General features: G+C 44.1%; 1 protein-coding gene across 1 annotated transcript in view; it reads left to right on the top strand.

Moving 5' to 3' along the window:
- LOC126416877 (uncharacterized) overlaps positions 1-22,202 on the top strand; it is a 67,931-nt gene extending 45,729 nt beyond the window's left edge. The window contains exon 3 of the mRNA XM_050084760.1: positions 21,669-22,202. Within this exon, the coding sequence (XP_049940717.1) occupies positions 21,669-22,202 (534 nt within the window). The remainder of the gene's footprint in view (positions 1-21,668) is intronic.
- Positions 22,203-23,449: the final 1,247 nt, after the last annotated feature.

Genomic DNA, 23,449 nt, shown 5'->3' with positions numbered 1-23,449 from the left:
TCATTCTACTTCTCTACCGTTCCACTCTCGAATGGCGCGTGGGAAAAAGGAACACCTAAATCTTTCCGTTCGAGCTCTGATTTCTCTTATTTTATTACGATGATCATTTCTCCCTACGTAGGTGGATGTCAACAATATATTTACGCATTCCGAAGAGAATGTTGGTGATTGAAATTTCGTAAATAGATCTCGCGGCAAAGAAAACCGCCTTTGTTTCAGTGATTGCCACCCCTACTCGCGTATCATATCAGTGACACTCTCACCCCTATTGTGCGATAACACGAAACGAGCTGCCCTTCATTGCACTTTTTCGATGTCCTCCGTCAATCCTATCTGGTAAGGATCCCATACAGCGCAGCAGTATTCCAGCAGAGGACGGACAAGTACAATTTAGGCTCTCTTTAGTGGGTTTGTCGCATCTTCTAAGTGTTCTGCCAACAAAGCACAGTCTTTGTTTCGCTTTTCCCACAATATTATCTATGTGGTCTTTCCAATTAAAGTTGCTCGTAATTGTGATTCCTAGGTATTTAGTCGAATTAACAGCCGTTAGATTTGTGCGATTTATGGTATACCCAAAATTTATCGGTTTTCCTTTAGTACCCATGTGGATGACCTCGCACTTTTCTTTGTTTAGTGCTAATTGCCACTTTTCGCACCATACAGAAATTCTCTCTAGATCATTTTGTAATTGGAATTGATCGTCTGATGATTTTACTAGACGGTAAATTACAGCGTCATCTGCAAACAAACTAAGGGGGCTGCTCAGGTTATCACCTAGATCATTTATACAATCACGAACAGCAGAGGGCCTATGACACCACCTTGCGGAACGCCAGATATCACTTCTGTTCTGTCCATAAGTCTTTGTTTTTTACTGTGAATATACTCGTAGTTACATTCATGTATTTTACGTTCTGCAGCTGCGGCGAGTGTGCAGTTAGAACCGGCGTGTTCTTTTCAACGTAATTTCACACGCGGCGTGTTCTTTTCAACGTAATTTCACACGCTGGCCATCTGTCGCAACAGCTGTTGCAGTGTTGGCCTGTTTTAAGCTACATTTACAGGGACCATAAAAATGTATATGGCCAACAATATATTTCGAAAATGTTATCCGGCAACATTCCCATCACATGAGTTGCAGCCACAGATACTGCAAAATTACCGGCCACTATTGCAAGGCAATGGTTACGGCAATACATATCCGGTCGAGAAGTGTTTACAGGGGCCAGACTAATAACTCAGTATAGACGAACAAGGGATAGAGGAAATGCGTATGCATTCTTTTTTTAAGTAAAAGGAATGCCTTGGAAATTTAGCTCGCCAACTGATGCTGAATATATACCTTTTTCCAGAATTTTTACTGACTGTCGGAAACACGATTCCAGCTATCTCGTATAAGCAATTGATTCGTGAACCGTGGAAATTTAGCTCGCCAACTGATGCTGGATATATACCTTTTTCCAGAATTTTTACTGAATGTCGGAAACGCGATTCCAGCTACCTCGTATAAGCAATTGATTCGTGAACCGCTAGAACCGATACAAATATGAGAGTATGTTATAATCAGATTGGAGATCATTCCTTATTAGCTACTGGTGTTTGATACAGAAGTCTGATGAATCTCTTTGAAGTACACTATTCATCAATAAACCATTTGGTCCCAGAATGCGTTGGTAGAATGACTAAAAGATTTCATTAAGTGCCAGCCGCCGTGGCCGAGCTGTTCTAGGCGCTTCATTCCGGAACCGCGCTGCTGCTGCCGTCGCAGGTTCGAATCCTGCTTCGGGCGTGGATTTGTGTCGATGTCCTTAGGTTAGATAGGTTTAAGTATTTCTACGTCTAGGGGACAGATGACTTCAGATGTTAAGCCCCATAGTGCTTCGAGCCATTTGAACCATTCCATTAAGTTTGAAATAAGAATACAATTTTTATTTATACTTTATTTATGTTCAACTTTGCACGGAAGCCCACAGAAAAATCAAGCGTAATTCTGGTTTAATCGACAACAGCTTGCCGACCGTCCTTTGCCAGAATGATGTCCGTATACACATTACCTTCCACATTTCATAGCCCTGGTTCTAGACAAATTGCTCTTATGAAATTCATAGTTCGCTCGTTTGTTCACTTCACTGCTGCTGTGCACAATAAACTCACACCAACAAATAACATAACACACAACTTATGCATACAGCTTCGACCATAAATATAACAGACTGGCCCTGACGTCATTTTCGTGGCTCCAACATCTCTGGGCGAAAGTCACGTGAATTTTGGCAAAACATGGTTGTTTCGTGTTGCGCTTATGGCTGTACTCAGTGTTTTGTCGGGGGAAATGGTATTACATTTCACGTGTGTTTCTATGATAATGCAGATGCGTTTATTGAAATCTGCTGAAGTGACTTTTATATGTTTTTTACACTTGAAATATAGTATCACGTAAATTAAAGTGTTAATGGTTCAAATGGCTCTGAGCACTATGGGACTTAACATCTGTGGTCATCAGTCCCGTATTACTTAGAACTACTTAAACCTAACTAACCTAAGGACATCACACACATCCATGCCCGAGGCAGGATTCGAACCTGCGACCGGAGCGGTCACGCGGTTCCAGACTGAAGCGCCTAGACCGCACGGCCACACCGGCCTAAGGTCTTGAAAGTGATGCCTGTAAAGTCAGACTCATATTACATTTTGGAAAGTATCTGTGATAATTCGATTACAGAAGTAAGTATAAGTGTTTCTCGTTCCTACTCATAGGTTCCCTAAGGATGAAAACCGAAGACAGCTTTGGATACAGGCCCTGAAACGGAAAAACTTTAAGCCATCTGCACATACGCGCCTTTTTGTATATACAAGTGAGATAATATAAGGTAAGAGCACCTATAGTCGACACATGAAGAGCATTTTTTTCTGCCTTGTAATACTATTAAATAAATGTAGGTTCCAAAATTATTTTCTGAAACTTAAGAGTCTCACCTTTCATCAAAAATATCATTTTTTTAAACTGATAGTTTAAACTTTTGTAAAAATAGTAGGAACTGAACCTTTGAAGTGCACCTAAAATTGATACTCTAAAATGGACCTGCTCCTAAAGTCGACAATTTTGGGACTTATAGTTGACATAATTCCCATATCCCATTTTCTTTTATAAGTGACTAGAGCTCAAAACGCGGCGAATCCAATATTTAAAGTTTTGACACGAGGCCACTCTTACTGTTTAAAAGAATTTTAACGACGTTTTACTTTAACTGATAGTTTATAGTAATTTAGTCCCGCTGCCCACCAGATGGGCGTTCGATATATTTTTTAGATTTTATAAATGGTACTGTGAACAAATCAAGGTCAAATGTAGTTCTGACATAATTTTTGGCAAATAAAAAAGTAATTTTTGTTGGAAGCGTTTGGCAGTCAATTGAGAAATGTGGGTAAAATACGATACAAACACAGGATGGCAGACCGCTCATTTGAAATCCCGCCACGTTTTGCCAACAGTCACGTGGTTTATGTTGGAGCCACACCAGCCCTATAGCTTCTGCACAGCAAGGCCAGCCTACTAGTATCTTTGGTCGAAGGCATACAGACTATAAATAACATCTGTGATCTATGCTTGCCCACAAAAGCAATATGGTACTGTTTCCGCTCAGACAACAGACAGCAGCGCTGGCGGTGAGAGAACTAGGAAACAAAGGCGAGAGTGAGAGGGAGGCATTTGCCAACAAAGACAGAAATAGTTATTGATATCCCATACGAAATATCACATGACGTTAGCGGCAAAAAATATACCAACCGGATGTGCCATTGGTTGTTACATGTGAATTATCTGTCTCTTCATTATCTTTGTGCACGCAAGGAAATAACCAACGACCTATACTGATTATGCACCTCTTTGTAATCGGCCAAATATTTGTGCCCCTCTTTTCTCTCGCAGTAATTTAAGCTGTCCTTCTAGGGTCCCGCAGCGGTGTGCTGACCACACGCCCCTCCTATCCGCATCCTCAGCTGAGGATGAGAAGGCGGTCGGATGGTCCCGATGGGCCACTTGTGGCCTGAACACGGAGTGCTTTTCTAGGGTTCCGTCTGACCACACTCGGAAATCGCCATGTATTTGGAAATAAACAGCAAAATATTTATTTCATCCTTCGCTTTGCAATCAGATGGAAATGTAAATAACATCGAATACTGCAGAATATACTTTTATTATGGTCTTAAGGAAGTCCCAGAATGTGTTAAAAACGCTAAGATGAAAGAGAAAGTTGCACAGAGTGGAATGTGAACCTACGTCCTTTAACTCTGCAGTCCACAACTATGTCTACTACGCCTTTCCTTGTTTTGGAATCTTTTATTATATTAAAACACGGTGAATTAGAATGTTATATAGGAGGTGATACAAACTGAATCAGTATCAGACAATCCCTGAAATTGTTACATTTATCAAAGAATTAATTTTTTAAAAATCAAATATACATATCCACAGCATGAACTGATTTTAACCTCTTGCAGAACGTACTTACTGAGCTATGTTGATATGTTGTTTCGATTTACTTTTAGATCTAAATTAAGGAGCAGATTTAAGAAATGCCAGAGAACTTGTCACATAAAATTTGTTTTTATTTATTGTTGCTGTTACTACCCTATGCCAGTCCTTTCAAAACCAGTTTTGAGCATATCTAGGTCATCATACTTTCTCTCAAAGGCTTATACATTTGACGTGTCATTCACTGACGACGATAAGAGTGTGCGCGTGTGATAAATCTTCAATGCATCGATGCCTTGAAACAGAATACTGCGAATTATAATACAAAACAGCTAAACATGCCAAAATCAGTGTATGTGCTTCATCGAGTCAAGGACAGTACACCAGTACGGTGTACTCATGGAGGTAAAGATAAGGGGAGTTGTCATTATGTCTAAAACTTTCGCCATCTTAGTTGCCCCAAAACATTACCTTCAGGTGTTTTGATTGCTTTGAGTCGTGGGTTGTTTCTGTAAGTTTCGAATATTAAGTTATTCTGATAAGTACAGCCGTTTGCTACCATAAATGTTATGAAGTGGCGTGCCGCATCTCAGTGACTGTTGCTGCTGTTTAGATTTCTCCTTCAAGTTCGTTTGATCTAGTGCAGGGAAACTTATTAGTCAACAGATGCAAATATCAACAGTACAACGACTGAAATATCTTTTGGGAGTCATTTTTCAAATTCTTAACTACACTCATGCTCATAAATTAAGGATAATGCCGATACATGGTGAAACGACGCTCTGGTGAGTGGTTTGCGGGCTTAAATCACCTCGGGGTATCACCATGCGGTGCATTTGACCTGCAGTGGTCGCACGGTGGCGCTGGCAGCAGTCCACATACACAGAGGTGTGTTGGTGCATGTCAGAGTACGGTGCAGCGAGTAAGTGTGCAGACGTTTTCAGACGTGCTAATGGTGACTGTGTGTTGAAATGGCCAACATATTGATGATGTTATGAGGGGTAGAATACTAAGGCGACTGGAGGCTGGTCAAACACAGCACGTCGTAGCACGGGCCCTTCGTGTGCCACAAAGTGTGATCTCAAGATTATGGCAACGATTCCAGCAGACAGGAAACGTGTCCATGCGCTACAGTACGGGATGTCCACAGTGTACAACCAACAAGAAGACCAATATCTCACCATCAGTGCCCGCAGATGGCCACAGAGTACTGCAGGTAGCCTTGCTCGGGACCTTATCGCAGCCTTTGGAACAGTTGTCTCCAGACACACTGTCTACAGACGACTGAACAGACACGGTTTATTCGCCCAGAGACCTGCAAAGCGCATTACACTGACCCCTGGTCACAGGAGAGCCCGTAAAGCCCGGTGTCAAGAACAGTGCATGGTCATTAGAACAGTGGTCCCAGGTAATGTTCACGGATTAGTCCAGGTATAGTCTGAACAGTGATTCTCACCGGGTTTTCATCTGGCGTGAACCAGGAATCAGATACCAACCTCTTAATGTCCTTGAAAGGGATCTGTATGGAGGTCGTGGTTTGATGGTGTGGGGTGGGATTATGACTGGTGTACGTACACACCTGCATATCTTTGACAGAGGAGCTGTAACAGGTCAGGTGTATCGGCACGTCATTTTGCACCAGTATGTCCGCCTTTTCAGGGGTGCAGTGGGTTCCACGTTCCTCCTGATGGATGATAACGCACGGCCCCACCGAGCTGCCATCGTGAAGGAGTACCATGAAACAGAAGATATCAGGTGAATGGAGTGGCATGCCTGTTCTCCAGACCTAAACCCCATCGAGAACGTCTGGGATGCTCTCGGTCGACGTATCGCTGCACGTCTTCAAACCCCTACGACACTCCAGGAGCTCCGACAGGCACTGGTGCAAGAATGGGAGGCTATACCGGCCGGCCGGTGTGGCCGAGTGGTTCTAGGCGCTTCAGTCTGGAACCGCGCGACCGCTACTGTCGCAGGTTCGAATCCTGCCTCGGGCATGGATGTGTGTGATGTCCTTAGGTTAGTTAGGTTTAAGTAGTTGTAAGTTCTAGGGGACTGATGACCTCAGATGTTAAGTCCAATAGTCCCATAGTGCTCAGAGCCATTTGAACCATTTGGAGGCTATACCCCAGCAGCTGCTCGACCACCTGATCCAGAGTATGCCAACCCTATTGTGGTGATCATAACCCATATTGATGATGCGCAGGAAACAGTGGCGTTTTGTAGCACATGTGCTTTGGGGCGGTTTTTTCAACTTATCACCAATACTGTGGACTTACAGGTCTCTGTCGTGTGTGTTCCCTATGTGCCTAAGATATTAGCGCCAGTTTTGTGTAGTGCCACGTTGTGTGGCACCACATTCTGTAATTATCCTTAATTTATGAGCATGAGTATATATAAATAAGTATATTCGTATTAATTTAATTACAGAACTACTAAGCTCGCTAAAAGTCCACAGTTTCATTTAGGTACGTTCGCTGAGGTCGACCTCTTCCAATTCATCCATCCACGCTCGACTTGTGTACTTGTCTACCTGCTTTTGTTCATCCTCTCTGTCTGTATTATCCAATCTATCTCAACATACCTTTCCCAGTATTCGAGACTACACCTTTTCTCACACAACAACACTCCCTAAAATTAACTTAATGTACTTTACGTAATGTTTTAATTCTTATTTAAACTATAGGTAATCTGAATAAAGCTTGATATCAAATTTGACATCTGTATTATTTACTGATAAAATTAAATTGTAAGTTATCCATAAAATTAAATCATGACGATGACGGAGTGGGGGAACCTTGAAGGAGAAGCGAAGTGCTTCGGACAGAGGCAGATGGAACTGCCACGCGCAGGGGTGCGGATTTTAACTTCTTTTTTGCGGAAATACGCGCTCCGAAGTACTGTAATACACTGGAAAGATACGCCTTGACGATGCACACTTACATTTTTACTTTCCGGAAACGTTTTCCCAACAAGTCGCTTCGGAACACTTGGCTGAAGATACATAAATACAAATGAAACACAGAAAAATGGGAATAAGAAAATCAGTCATACCTACAAATATTTTTATTTGATGTTATATATCTTTGTCACTATTATCGTCGATTTCACTTATTTCCGCTGAACTCGGACTTATTATTACATCGTTCCCCAAATATTTCCTTGTTAGTTTATTATTAACACAGTTATCTTTTCCTTTTTTCGTTAGTTCATTATTAACACAGTTATCTTTTTCTTTTTTCGTTAGATCGCACACTTTTTCCCCAAACTTCACGAGAAACAGTTCCACACTCGTCAACAGAGTAATTGTTCCACCGACTGCTTCGTTTTGGAAGAACTTTGGTACTGAGGAAAGCGGATGCTTTTTTATTTCGTCCGCCTCAGTTGCACTGATAAAAAATTCAGATGTATTGGTTGCCGGTTTCGGCCTGACACGTCCATTTTCAAACCACACACCTTACTATTAACCGTATTTATTCCTACCAGATGGTATCAAAAGGCGCAGCAAGGTATACAGTGGGCAACAAGTACCCTCATTGATCTTACACTATACGTCTTATTTATTCTAAAACGTACAACAGGTCAAGTGGAAATTAGCTGCCATTACGGGAAACGTTAAATGTCAACAGTTAGTATTTCTCTGCCTCGTGATGACTGGGTGTTGTGTGATGTCCTTAGGCTAGTTAGGCTAGTTAGGTTTAAGTAGTTCTAAGTTCTAGGGGACTGATGACCATAGATGTTAAGTCCCATAGTGCTCAGAGCCATTTGAACCATTTTTGAACAGTTAGAAACACATTTTCGACTATAAACACCATTACATTACAAAAGAATTTTATATCAGTGCAACTGAGACGGACGAAAAAAAAAAATTATCCAATTTCCTGAGTACTGAACAGTTGCGCACCTACGATCCGGTGGCAACGTGCCTCGAATAAGGAACTTCAGTCCCACGCACCTAGCATCGAAGTTTTACACACCTTCCTCCACCTCCCCTCCCACCACCCCCACCACCACCACTACTATCGAGGACATTATCACAAGCAACAAAGGCGGTGCATGTGGCAGGGTGCGCGTGGTCTGAGTACCAAGAGAAAGTGGCAGTTTCATTCAAACTCCCTTCTAACGCCACTTCCTTAAAATAGACTTGTCCAGAACGAAAACCGATTTCTGCAAATGGACCTCCAGGTCACAGCTGCGCTGTACGCGCGCAGTCGCACGTGGAGAGCCACGTTCAAGGGCCCAAAGAGTTGCACGGGTCTCGCGATCCGCTTCCTACCTACCACTGGTCTAGTGTAACATGAAAACTTACACTGCTGGAAATGTCACGACCGATAAAATGTTCAGGGCTATTACGGCGTGGACGACTGGATTTGACCTTAAACCCCGACGTATCGTCCCCATCCGTGGAGGCCGTTTTCAAGGGGGATCGTAGCTGTTTTGAATGTTTTATGCACACTCCCTCGCTACTGACTACAGCAAAATTACATTTCTGCGCATGGCTTGACGTCACATGTCTTGAATACACGAGCACAACTGGCCGTTAACGACTGCCTTCGTCCGCTGTTGCTTTGTCCAACGGTGGAAGACTGGTGGTACACGTCTTCTTCAGTACCGGAATCCAAATGCCATTCAGTTTCACGTCGTCCTCCTTCCTGTTGAAATTCCTTGTTTGTTTTACAATCTGGTTGGCCTCCCTGTATAGCCTTTCATGGTGTCCGCTTGTGGCTGCCAGAACTAGAGTTCTACCAGAATGAATGTGGTGGTCTCCTGGCTGAAAAGCACGTTCCGCAACGGCTGATCTGTCAATCTCCCCCCTTCTGCAATTGCCCTTGTGCTCCTCTAGCTGTTCTTTGACAGTACCTTTTGTAGTACCTAAGTACAACTCACGGCAACTACACGGAATACTATAAATGCCAGCTTTTTCTAGCTGTTGGCGAACATCCTTGGTCGATTTTAGGTGATCATGTATCTTCCGTGTGGGTGTATGGATTACCGCGATATTCCGCTTTTGCAGGATTTTTCCTATGCTGTCCGTCAGGTAATCAATGAATGGCAGGAAAACTTTCGATTTCACTGGCGTTTGAGCATCGCTAAAATTTCAACGCGGTGGTCTTAACTCTCTGTTCACCTCTGTGAACGAGTAACCAATCGTGAGCTCTGGTTTGCAGATTTTCCTTGCTCTATCTGCCAACTATTTTAGGACGCCTCGCTTTTGTTGTGGGTGGTGGTTCGATTCCCGGTGTAGGTAACGGTCTGTGTGCGTGGACTTTCGGTAAACCGTGTGTAAACCGCTGTCTTCTTCCTCGAAAACTATCACATCAAGGAAATTTAATCTTCCGCCTGCCTCTTCCTTCTTGGTAATCTGAATCTTTGGATTGATGCCGTTCAATTGTTTGTGAAAACGATTCTGTTCCTCCCTGCCATGTCGCCACAAAACAAACGAATCGTCCATGTAACGGAACCAAATATTCGGTTTCTTGTTCGCAGTTTCCAATGCCTGCTACTCGAATATGTTCAAATATGTGTGAAATCTTGTGGGACTTAACTACTAAGGTCATCAGTCCCTAAGCTTACACACTACTTAACGTAAATTATCCTAAGGACAAACACACATCCAAGCCCGAGGGAGGACTCGAACCTCCGCCGGGACCAGCCACACAGTCCATGACTGCAGCGCCCTAGACCGCTCGGCTAATCCCGCGCGGCGCTACTCGAATACTTCCATAAGAAAGTTCGCTATAATTGGCCTAAAGGAGCTCGCCGTAGCATCACCATCCGTCTGTTCATAGAACTCTCCGTTCCATTTGAAATAAATGGTTGTGAGGCAATATTTAAACAGTTCTGAAACATCGGGAGGAATAACCCGAATCAGCTGTTGTAACATTTCATTGAGTGGAACTACTGTGAATAGCCACACTACATCAAAACTAATTCCTCTGGCTGGACCACTATGCCATTTATTTTATTTCTAAAATATGCCGAAATCTTGAAATGCGAATACGATTCCCCTTGAAAATGTCCTCCGCAGATGGAGACGAAACGTCGGGTTTTAGGATGAAATCCATTCGACCACGGCATAACAGCCCGGATCATTGAATTAATTGTGTCACTAGTCTAGTGTTATGCTTTCCTCTGGTCTCCACACGCGCTTTCCCTATAATAGCCAATGCCTTTTAAGAGCAATAAGATGTTTGTTGGCGATACCATGCAATGCCAAGAATGCTGGTTGACATATATGAAGATCCTGTTTACCCATCTGCGCCTTACATACATAGAAAAAATCATGTCACACCGTTTCATTTGGACTTTTTCTTGGTCTACTTCGCATCACAGGATTTACACTGATTAGTCCAGTCAGGTGAGTTTTGTCATAGGAAGCAGTTTCATAGAATTCTTTCGTCAATCTGTTGCTTTTTATAAAAGCACTTAAAATCGTCTTCTGTGACGTGACTCATGGCCCGTAATGTTTGTCAAGAATCAGAAATACGCACCAACGCTTTTCTTTTCCTTGTACTTATATCTGCACAGGACTGGATTGTTCATCTTCATCGTCTCCTGTGACGTGACTCTTGGCCCGTAATGTTTGTCAAGAATCAGAAATACGCCCCAACGCTTTTCTTTTCCTTGTACTTGTATCTACACTGGACTGGATTGTTCATCTTCATTCCCTGACATTTCTGATGCTTTCGTTTCACTTAAGAAACAACCTTTTGTACATTCTCGGTAGCAGTAACACGAATGTTTCTGCTCGACCTATCGAGAAATACCGCTTTTCCAGCCTGCTTTGAATGCACAATGTGGCGCAATTTCATTTCGGTATTCGTTTTATTACTAACCAATGTAACAGTTCGAAATTCGTTTACATTACGTGGGTGGCAAGTATTATTCGAAAGCCAGTAACATGAGTAACATGAAGTTACAGCATTATTAAGATGAAACATAAAAGGAGAAGAGAAAAGCTTTAGTTGTAAGTGAAAAATGGATCTTGTCCGTTCTTCCTCAGCAGCATGTGGTGTACAAAGGCAAAACTTAAACACAGATTTTTGAGCAGCTTGATCGTCTCCATAAAAAAGAAACTTTGCCACGTTACAGTACTTCCGTTCCTCTATAAGACGACGTAATGAACCTAATTTTAAATTTTGATGGAGCTTGATCGTTACAATCATGAACATCAGTGTGCAGAATAACATAACTCATAAATGCAGCTAACACAGTGGGGCCGGCTTCAAAGCAACGTACAGCGCAAGTCTGAAGCACCATGTCCCCATATTTGCATCTCCGTGGGTGTAATAGTCTCTGTCCTAAAAGAAAGTAGTATAATTCTGCCGTAGACGTACACTCGAAATACCCTCCACTCTCGGTGGACAACACCGGTAATCCCTCGACATTACGTCGACAACTACCTGCAACCGTCTTCGACATCAGAAAAATTCCTCCGGCAGTTGCCTTGTGCTGCAGCGAAATTGTAGTAGTGTTAATGGCAACACCATTGCAGCCAAATTTTGTTCTAAAATATGGCAGTGTAAAGGCACTTTAACAAGACGCTGGGATGGGCAGCTTGTCCTATACGTAGATTTTAAAGGACTCGCTCTGTTGCAGTGGAAGAGACTTGTCCCAGCACAAAAGCCATTCGTAAAAATAATCGGATAGGAGAATATTGCCTCCGACGGAAGTAACACAAAATGTACTTCGTTTATGTACGGAGCAGAGACAGTGTTTAGTGGGTTAATGAATAGCTTCCTAGCTGAGTCATGCGTGACGCAGGGGAGCATTATGGGGGTAGGTAGAAACACTTGTGACACATTGCAACATACGGCTGCCACAAGCAGAGGAAGACAAAAACGGTACCATCAGTTACGGTGAAAGCTACCTGCGCTTAACAAGGGCTGTAAGGTAACGCTTTAAATTGCCTGACCAAAAAAGTGGAGCAGACTGAAGACGAGAAGGAAACAAAATGAAACTTCACGGGAATAGAGGGTGTGTGAAGTAATTTAACAATATTTACAATATAGAGTCAAATTTACTAAAAACTTGGCAGTATGAGTCCACTTAACTGTATGAAGTTTCTAATATTACTCCAACTGCAGTTATGGCTAAAATACTTCTCATCACGAGACATTCATAGTAGTATGAGAGTGATGTAGTTTTTTCACTGGAATACTTAGCTTTGAACCGTCGAATCTGGTCCACCGATGAAGTCCGTTAGGGGATGTGCACACATCAAAAAAGTTTTGCATCACCTCGGTTCCGAGAGTTCAGGAACCTGTACAGAAAATTTGACAAAGATCAACATAAACATCATTTCCGCTCTTTTTATTGCTCATGAAAACCACACATTGGATGTTGTATCACCATACAGCGAGACCTTCAGAGGTACTGGTCCGATTTCTGTACACACCGGTACCTCTAATACGCAGTAGCACGTCCTCTTGCATTGATGCATGCCTGTATTCGTTGTGGCATACTATTCAGAAGTCCATCAAGGCACTGTTGGTCTAGATTGTCCCACTCCTCAACGGAGATTCGGCGTAGATCCCTCAGAGTGGTTGGTGGGTCACGTCACCCATAAACAGCCCTTTTCAATGTATCCCAAGCACGGCCGATAGGGTTCATGTCTGGAGAACATGCTGACCACTCTAGTCGAGCGGTGTCGTTATCCTGAAGGAAGTCATTCACAAGATGTGCACGATGGAGGCGCGAATTGTCGTCCATGAAGACGAATGTCTCACCAATTGCTCCCGATATGGTTGCACTATCGGTCAGAGGATGGCATTTACACATCGTACAGCCGTTATGGCGCCTTCCATGACCACCAGCGGTGGACGTCCGCCCCACATAATGCCACCCCAAAACATCAGGGAACCTTCACATTGCTGCACTCGCTGGACAGTGTGTCTAAGGCGTTCAGCCTGACTGGGTTGCCTCCAAATACGTCTCCGACGATTGTCTGGTTGAAGGCATATGCGACACTCATCGGTGAAAGGAACGTGATGCCAATCATGAGCGCTCGATTTGGCATGTTGTTGGGCCCATATTTACCGCACTGCATGATGTCGTGGTTGCAAAGGTGGACCTCACCAAGGACGTCGGGAGTGAAGTTCGGCATCGTGCAGCCTACTGCTCACAGTTTGAATCGTAACACGACGTCCTGCATGAGAAGCATTATTCAGCATTGTGGAGTTGCTGTCAGGGTTCCTCCGAGCCATAATCCGTAGGTAGCGGTCATCTACTGCAGTAGTAGCCCTTGGGCGGCCTGACCGAGGTTTCTCTCCATCTCCTCCATGTTCGAACAACATCGCTTTGGTTCATTCCGATACGCCTGCACACTTCCCTTGTTCAGAGCGCATCCTGGCACAGAGTAACAATGGGGACGCGATCGAACCGCGGTAGTGACAGTCTAGGCACAGTTGAAATACAGACAACACGAGCCGTGCACCTCCTTCCTGGTGAAATGACTGGAACTGATCGGCTGTCGGACCCCCTTCGTCTAATAGGCGCTGCTCATGCATGGTTTTTTACATCTTTAGGCGGGTTTAGTGACATCTCTGAACAGTCAAAGGGACTGTCTGTGATACAATACTCACAGTCAACATATATCTTCAGAAGTTCTGGGAACTGTGGTGATGCAAAACTTTTTTGATGTTTGTATATTGCAGATTTGCCTGCATTTCGGAAGTGATGAAAACTTGGATGTTAAAATAATGTTTCTCAACACACTGATGAATCCTTTTAACGGCAGATGTGTTAACCGTAAACATTTACAAAAATGTTCACATATAAACTGTCTTCTATCAACATGACTAACAAAACAGCGACTGTTACAGACTTTGCCTTATTACATTGGCCAAACTGGGACTGACTTCAAGTACGTTGTAACGCTGAATAAATACACTATCTTAACAATATATGTTCTTCAGCCTATTGTCACAAACAATTACATTTACTGTCGGTCATGAGAAGTCAATGATTTACAACAAACTGCTAGTACGATCTTAAAGACAATAAATGATGATTCATTCCGAATACATTTCTAAATATTGTTATTTTGACTTTCGTGTGGAAATTTAGTTGACAAGTTACAATAACAATACCCATCGTAAAAGCATTAATTACATCTTGATTTCACTTTGAATTTTATGCCGAACATTAATTTATGTACAGTACAAAATGCCAAAAGGGAATTTCAGGTTAAAGTTCTGTATGTTTATTTCTTAGTATAAAAATGACTGAAAATCGGTAATGTTTAAATTAGGAAGTTCGATATCCATTAATGAAAACGTAAATTATAACTGATTTAATTGGTTTTTCGTTATTGGCACGATACGCAAAGTGCTCAAGTCATGTTAAACACATCAGATTACTGATAAATATGTGTGTTTTGTAGGTAAGTTGAGATTTACGAGATTTTCTAGTTAATCATTGGTTTAATTACAACATAGATATCTCTCCTAACATTTCTATGGGAATGTAATAATGCAGTCACGAGAATAAAATTATAAATTTTGCAGAAATTTTCGAAAGTATGTCAATTCACATCATCAGCTTTTCTAGCTATTTATAAATTTTTGTTAATTACGGTTAAATGATCTGAAATAATGTTAATGATGCTAATTTGGTATATACGTGAACCAGACAGTTTAATTTTCTGATAGAATTAAAAAAAAACCATAGTTTCTAAAAGCTGTGAGAACGGGGCGTGAGTCGTGCTTGGGCAGCTCAGTGGGTAGAGCACTTGCCCACGAAAGGCAAAGGTCCCAGTTCGAGTCTCGGTCCGGCGCACCGTTTTAATCTGCCAGGAAATTTCATAGTTTCTAACTTTTATCCATTACATATTGTGGATCGGATAATACAGGGTGATCCACTGATCGTGACCGGGCCAAATATCTCACGAAATAAGCGTCAATCGAAAAACTACAAAGAACGAAACTTGTCTAGCTTGAAGAGGGAAGCCAGATGTCGCTATGGTTGGCCCGCTAGATGGCGCTGCCATAGGTCAAACGGATATCAACTGCGTTTTTTTAAAATGGGAACCCCCATTTTTATTACTTATTCGTGTAGTACGTAAAGAAATATGAATGTTTTAGTTGAACCACGTATCAAACGACCCACATGAGTGTCTTTGCTGACAGCACGACATCGCCTGCAGATCCTCGTCTGGGCTGGTGGCTATATCGGTTGTACCCTAGACGACTGGAAAACAGTGATCTTGTCAGACGTGTTATGGTTTCAGTCAGTATGAGTTGATGGTAGGTTTCGAGTATGATGCAGGCCCCACGAAGCTAACGATCGAAATTGTAGACAAGAAATTTTGCAAGCTCCATAATCCTGTGGGCTGTGCTTATGTGGAATGGACTAGGCCCTCTGGTCCAACTGTGCCGACATTAGTTTGGAAATGATTATGTTCGGGTCTTTGGAGACTGTTTGTAACTATTTATGGGCTTCATGTAGCGAAACAACGATGGAATTGTCATGGATGACAATGAGCCATGTCACCGGACCACAGTTGTTCGCGATTGGTTAGAAAAAGACCCTGGACAATTCGAGCCACTGATTTGACCACCCAGATCACCCAACATGAATCCCATAGAAAATTTATGAGCCACAGTCGAGAGATCAGTTCGTGCACAAAATACCACATTGCCAACACTTTCGCATTTATGGACGGCTATGGATACAGCATGGCTCAATATTTCTGCAGGGGACTCACAAGGACTTGTTGAATTGCAACCACGTTGAGCTGCTGCTCTATGCCGGGATAAAAGACGTCCGACATGATATTTCGTGGTATCCTATGACTTTTGTCACCTCTGCGTATTTCTCCTTCTTACGGTGTGGTTGGTTGGTTTAAAGAGGGGAGGGGGGGGGGGGGGGGGAGGGACCAAACTTACGATGTGATTGCCATGGAAAAATAAGTATTGCTTTTGGTTCCAATAGATCTCTTCCATTATGAGCTGATTCTGGACGCACTATGAAATATTGTGAAAGATACAATAGCAAATAGTGTAAATTCGATGAAAGAGCAGGGAGGATCTACAGGGTGCTTCAGAAGACATAGCACATATTTTAGGTAGTGGCAGTATAACATTAACTCGCCAGGGTAGCCGAAAGCGTTAATGCACTGCTTCCAGGAGTGGCATAGCCGCGCCGGCCCCGGATCGTATCCGCCCAGCGGATTAACGACGAGGGCCCGTCTGCCAGCCAGCCTGGATGTGGTTTTTAGGCGGTTTTCCACATCCCGCCAGGTGAGTACTGGGCTGGTCCCCATGTTCCGCCTCAGTTACACGACTCGCAGACATCTGAACACGTTCACACTCTTTCATGACTTCCACTAGACGCAGACAGCTGGGGTACACTAACTCCATCCTGGGGGGTTCTGGGTGGCGCAGGAATGGCATCTGGCCACACTGTGACACTAACATTGCCAAATCCGCAAGTAAAACGGCCGACGCCGCGTTGGAGCGGGGCAAAGACAGAAAGGAAAGGAAGGGAGTGTAACATTAACTGAATTTCCCGTCGGTGCTAGACAGAACATGATAATAATATTAAGTACACTCTCATTAAAATTGCTTGTTAGTGGACGTCTATCACTTGCTGCTCATCGGCTGCCACTTGGTTATAGGTGACACACAACATAAAGCGAGGGAAAAACGACTGTCTCCGTGGAAGGCTTCGTGGTCCTTACGCGAAATGTGCGTTGGTGGCAGTAGGTTCATTCTGCAGTCGGCCTCAAATGCCGATTCTCTGATTTTCCGTAAGAGTACCTCTTCCGTCCAGGTATTCCCATCTGAATTCAAGAAGCCTCCCGTAATACTTCCGAGCTGATCGAACCTACTGGTAATGAATCCGGCGGCACGCCTCTGAACTACTTCGATGTCCTCCTCTAATCCGACCTGGACGGGATCCCAAACGCTGGAGCAGCACTCAAGAATGGGTCGTACTAGTATTATATAGTCCATCTCCTTTGTAGATGAGCTACACTTTCCCAAAATTCTCAAAATAAAACTACCATTCGCCATCCGTACTACCAAACCGAATTGTTCGTTCAATTTCATATAGCTTTGCAATGTTAGGCCTTGGTATTTGACAGATGTGACTATGTCAAGAAGCACAACACTAATGCTGTATTAGAACGTTATGGGAATAGAAGAGGTCTATTGTAACCAACGGAAGCGAGAAATTACTGTAAGCTTTTGGCACTGTCGCGGAATTACTTCTATATTGAATTTGTTCGTGGAAGTTAGCTTCAATCGCGATTAATGGTTCTGTCTCAGGTTGTTGATTGCCATTTTCTCGCATGCAGTGCACGTCACAAGATTGTGGTTAGGTTAGATCATGCATTTAAATTCAAGGCTACAAAACGCATCATCTGCCGTAGTTCATTCATTGGTAGCTTAAAATAAGCTGTCGACAAGCACCCTGCTTTCGCACCAAACGTCACTTCGGCCACTGCCAACAGCACCTGTGAAGTGACCCTCTACGCTTGTGTGTCGCCTATAACCGAGTGGCAGCCGATGAGCAGCAAGTGACAGACGTCCACTAACAAGCAGTTTTAATGAGAGTATGTTTAATATTATTATCACGTTCTGTCTAGCACTGACGGGAAATTCAATTAATGTTGTACTCCCTTCCTTTCCTTTCTACCTTTGCCCCGCTCCAACGCGGCGTCGGCCGTGTTACTTGAGGATTTGGCAATGTTAGTGCCAGAGGGTGGCTGGATGCCCTTCCTAATGCCACCCTGATCCCCTCAGGACGGAATTAGTGTGCCCCAGCTGTCTGCGTCTAGTGGAAGTCATGAAAGAGTGTGAACATGTTCAGATGTCTGCGAGTCGTGTAACTGAGACGGAACGTTGGGACCAGCCCAGTATTCACCTGGCACGATGTGGAAAGCCACCTATAAACCACATCCGGGCTGGCTGGCAGACTGTCCCTCATCGTTAATCCGCCGGGCGGATACGATCTGGGGCCGGCGCGCCTGCTCTAGTCCAGGAAGCAGCGCATTAGCGCTCCCTGCTACCCTAGCAGGTTAATGTTCTACTACTACCTAAAATATGTGCTATGTCTTCTGAAGCACCCTGTAGATCCTCCCTGCTCTTTCATCGAATTTACACTATTTGCTATTGTATCTTTCACAATATTTCATAGTGCGTCCAGAATCAGCTCATAATGGAAGAGATCTATTGGAACCAAAAGCAATACTTATTTTTCCATGGCGATCACATCGTAAGTTTGGTCCCTCCCCCCCCCCCCCTCCCCTCTTTAAACCAACCAACCACACCGTAAGAAGGAGAAATACGCAGAGGTGACAAAAGTCATAGGATACGACGAAATATCATGTCGGACGTCTTTTATCCCGGCATAGAGCAGCAGCTCAACGTGGTTGCAATTCAACAAGTCCTTGTGAGTCCCCTGCAGAAATATTGAGCCATGGTGTCTCCACAGCCGTCCATAATTGGGAAAGTGTTGCCGGTGCGGAATTTTGTGCTCGTACTGACCTCTCGATTATGGGTCATAAATGTTCGATGGGGTTCACGTCGGGCGATCTGGGTGGTCAGATCAGTGACTCGGATTGTCCAGGATCTTTTTCAAATCAATTGCGAACAACTGTGGTCCGATGACATGGCGCATTGTCATCCATGACAATTTCATTGTTTTTTGGCAGCGTGAAGCTCATGAATAGTTACAAATAGTCTCCAAATACCCGAACATAACCATTTCCAATCAATGATCGGCACTGTTGGACCTGAGCACCTAGCCCATTCCATGTAAACACAGCCCACAGGACTATGGAGACACCATCAGCTTGCACAGTTTCTTGTTGACAATTTGGGTCCATGGCTTTGTGTGGTCTGCACCATACTCGAAACCTATCATCAGCTCATACTGACTGAAACCAGAACTCCTCTGTCAAGGTCACTGTTTTCCAGTCGTCTAGGGTTCAACCGATATGGCCACCAGCCCAGAAGAGGCACTGCAGGCGATGTCGTGTTATCAGCAAAGAAACTCAAGTGTGTCGTTTGATACCATAGCTCACTAAACCCAAATTTCGCCATGCTGTCGTACCATAGGTTCGTCGCACGTCCCACATTGATTTCTGCGGTTAGTTCACGCAATGTTGCTTGTCTGTTAGCATTGACTACCCTACGCAAACGGCGCTGCTCTCGGTCGTTAAGTGAAGGCCGTCGGCCGCTGGGTTGGGCACGGTGAGAGGTATTGACTGAAATTTGGTATTCTCCACTCACTGTTGGATCTCGGAATACGGAATTCCCTAACGATTTCCGAAGTGTAAAGTCCCTTGTATCTAGCTTCAAGTACCATTCCTCTTTCAAAATCTGTTAATTCCATTCGTGCGGCCATATTCACGCCGGACACCTTTTCGTACGGCTCCCCTGAGTACAAATGACAGCTCCTCCGTTGCACTGCCCTTTTACGAAGGTCACTCCAAAAGAAATGCACACTATTTTTTTTAAAACCCATCTTTTATTCTACATGTTTGAAAGTTTTACAGTGTGTACATACATCGTTTAGGAACAACATTTTCATTTCTCCACAAAATTTCCATCCCTCTCAACTGCCTTACGCCATGTTGGAACCAGCGCCTGTATACCCGTACGGTAAAATTCTGGACCAACCTGTTGGAGCCACTGTTTGGCAGCGTGCACAAGGGAGTCATCATCTTCAAACCTTGGTCCACGAAGAGAGTCTTTCAGTCTCCCAAAGAGATGATAGTCACATGGAGCCAGTTCAGGACTGTAAGGCGGGTGTTTCAGTGTTGTCCATCCGAGTTTTGTGATGGCTTTCATGGTTTTTTGACTGACATGTGGCCGTGCATTGTCGTGCAACAGCAAAACATCCTGCTTTTGCCGATGTGGTCGAACACGACTCAGTCGAGCTTGAAACTTCTTCAGTGTCGTCACATATACATCAGAATTTATAGTGGTTCCACTTGGCATGATGACCATACGCAAGAGTCCTTCGCAATCGAAAAACACCGTAGCCATAACGTTTCCAGCAGAAGGTGTGGTTTTGATAAATTTTTTTCTTGGGTGAATTTGTATGATGTTACTCTCTAGTGAAAAATGATGGAGCCATGTTTCATCACCTGTCACAATCCTTTAAAGAAATTCATCTCCACCATTCTCGTACTGTTCCAAAAGTTCGCTGCATACCGTTTTTCTTGTTTCTTTGTGAGCCACTGTCAACGTCCTGGGAACTCACCTGGAATAAAATTTTTTAACGCCAACACTTTCTGTATTCTGCAAACACTTCCCTCCCCTATCCCAACGTAGCGTGACAATTCGTTCAGTGTGATGCGTCCGTCAGCAGCCACCAATTCGTTAACTCCCTGCACATTGTCTGGAGTGTGTGCAGTACGAGGCCTGCCGCTGCGAGGAAATCCTCAATACTGCCGTCCCGCTTTCATCACGTAACCTGCTTGCCCACCGACTAACTGTACTGCGGTCGACAGCAGCATCTCCATACACCTTTTTCAACCTCTTGTGGATGTTTTCTACTGTCTCGTTTTCATAGCACAGGAATTCTATGACAGCACGTTGCTTCTGACGAACGTCAAGTGTAGCAGCCATCTTGAAGATATTCTGTGACGGCGCCATTCGCGGGAACAGGTTGAACTAAGTTTGAAAACAAGCGGGAAGGATGTATCTACTCACTGCAAAACTTTCACACATGCCGAATGAAAACTGTATTTTTACAAAAATAGTGTGCACTTCTTTTGGAGTGAGCCTCGTGTAGTTCGAGTACGCTATAGTGCTGCCATATGTATATGTGCATATCGCTAACCCATGACTTCTGTCCCTTGTAGATAAATCTATTCCGGGGCACAGGATGTCCTAGCAGGTGAACTATGCAGTAATATATCTTTCAAGCTTGTACCCTTCTGTCTGGTAGTTTCAGAAAAAAGTCTCTTTACGCTAAACTCTTCATCTTGGTCTTTCCTTCTCTCGGTTTGTGCTGCCGTATTGGGTAGTTAAAACTGGTAACTAAACAAACGCATCAGAGTCTCCAGTTCGCCGAGTAGTGTGGTTCTATGCACGAGGATACATGTTTACATTTATAATAGGTCTCCTTTTTGAATCAAGCTACTGAGGAAATAAACATATTAAAAGTTTTATTAAAAATATAAGTGTTAAATTACAGAATAGTAAGTCAGATCCATGTTTGACACTGTCTTCTGCCGCAGGTTATGGCTGTCATGGGGGGATTGATATGGGCTGTGGACCCCCTGCTCAGTGAGCCGCCTCCGCTAAACGGGACGTCTCCGGATCCTGCACTGCCGCTACCAGTTTGGCTGCCTTTCGACGGGAACGCACCAGACACCTACAGCCTAACGTTCGCGCTGGAGGCCATCGTCTTCGCCTGGGTCGTGTTCTCTGCGATTTGCGTCGACGTGCTCTACATCACGCTCATTGTCAACTTCGCTGCGGAGCTTCACGTCCTCAATGACAACGTTGAAATAACGGGGAACGGAGCTGATGTGGCCGGACATTCTAACAGAAAGATTGGTGAGGTTCACCACGTTGGCGCGTCTCGTGCCGGAGCGACACACGATGGTTCGGCGGTCACCCCAAATTTCCCTTCAGCACAATTCGCTGCAGTGAAACTTTTGACACCTGCTTACACTCCAGGGTACTTCGAAGTGTACAGAAGTGAAGGCAACGATACGTATCGACTGCTTGTCAAGAACATTCAGCACCACCAACTCATCATCAAGTAAGTAGACGTACTACGTGTCTTAAACAACAATATTCACGTAATTGTGTTCTAGGTCTGATGGGAGTCAAGAATGTCAGTTATAAACCAGTAACCCCTTTTATCCCGGTCTCTAAAGAATCGCACTCTTATATATAATACAGTTTTAAACGTCTGTTTACACTACTGGCCATTAAAATTGCTAACCACGAAGATGACGTGCTACAGACGCGAAATTTAACCGACAGGAAGAAGATGCCATGACATGCAAATGATTAGCTTTTCAGAGCATTCACACAAGGTTGGCGCCGATGGCGACACCTACAACGTGCTGACATGAGGAAAGTTTCCAACCAATTTCTCACACACAAACAGCAGCTGACCGGCGTTACCTGATGAAACGTTGTAGTGATGCCTCGTGTAAGGAGGAGAAATGCGTACCATCACGTTTCTGACTTTGATAAAACCTATCGCGATTGCGGTTTATCGTATCGCGACATTGCTGCTCGCGTTGGTCGAGATCCAATAACTGTAAGCAGAGTATGGAATCGGTGGGTTCAGGAGGGTAATAAGGAACGCCGTGCTGGATCCCAACGGCCTCGTATCACTAGCAGTCGAGATGACAGGCATCTTATCCGCATGGCTCTAACGGATCGTGCAGCCACGTCTCGATCCCTGAGTCAACAGATGGGGACGTTTGCAAGACAACAACCATCTGCACGAACAGTTCGACGACGTTTGCAGCAGCATGGACTATCAGCTCGGAGACCATGGCTGCGGTTACCCTTGACGCTGCATCACAGACAGGAGCGCCTGCGATGGTGTACTCGACGACGAACCTGGGTGCACGAATGGCAAAACGTCATTTTTTCGGATGAATCCAGGTTCTGTTTACAGCATCATGATGGTCGCATCCGTGTTTGGCGACATCGCGGTGAACGCACATTGGAAGCGTGTATTCGTCATCGCCACACTGGCGTATCACCCGGCGTGATGGTATGGGGTGACATTGGTTACACGTCTCGGTCACCTCTTGTTCGCATTGACGGCACTTTGAACAGTGGACGTTGCAGGTGCTGTACGGCCCTTTCTGGATACAGAAAATGTTCGACTGCTACCCTGGCCAGCACATTCTCCAGATCTCTCACCAATTGAAAACGTCTGGTCAATGGTGGCCGAGCAACTGGCTCGTCACAATACGCCAGTCAACACTCTTGATGAACTGTGGTATCGTGTTGAAGCTACATGGGCAGCTGTACCTGTACACGCCAT

Source organism: Schistocerca serialis, chromosome 8 (genome assembly GCF_023864345.2).
Source record: "Schistocerca serialis cubense isolate TAMUIC-IGC-003099 chromosome 8, iqSchSeri2.2, whole genome shotgun sequence".
Lineage (NCBI taxonomy): Eukaryota > Metazoa > Arthropoda > Insecta > Orthoptera > Acrididae > Schistocerca > Schistocerca serialis.
The sequence above is the reverse complement of the archived record's forward strand: the minus strand, read 5'-3'. Positions and strand labels throughout refer to the sequence as shown.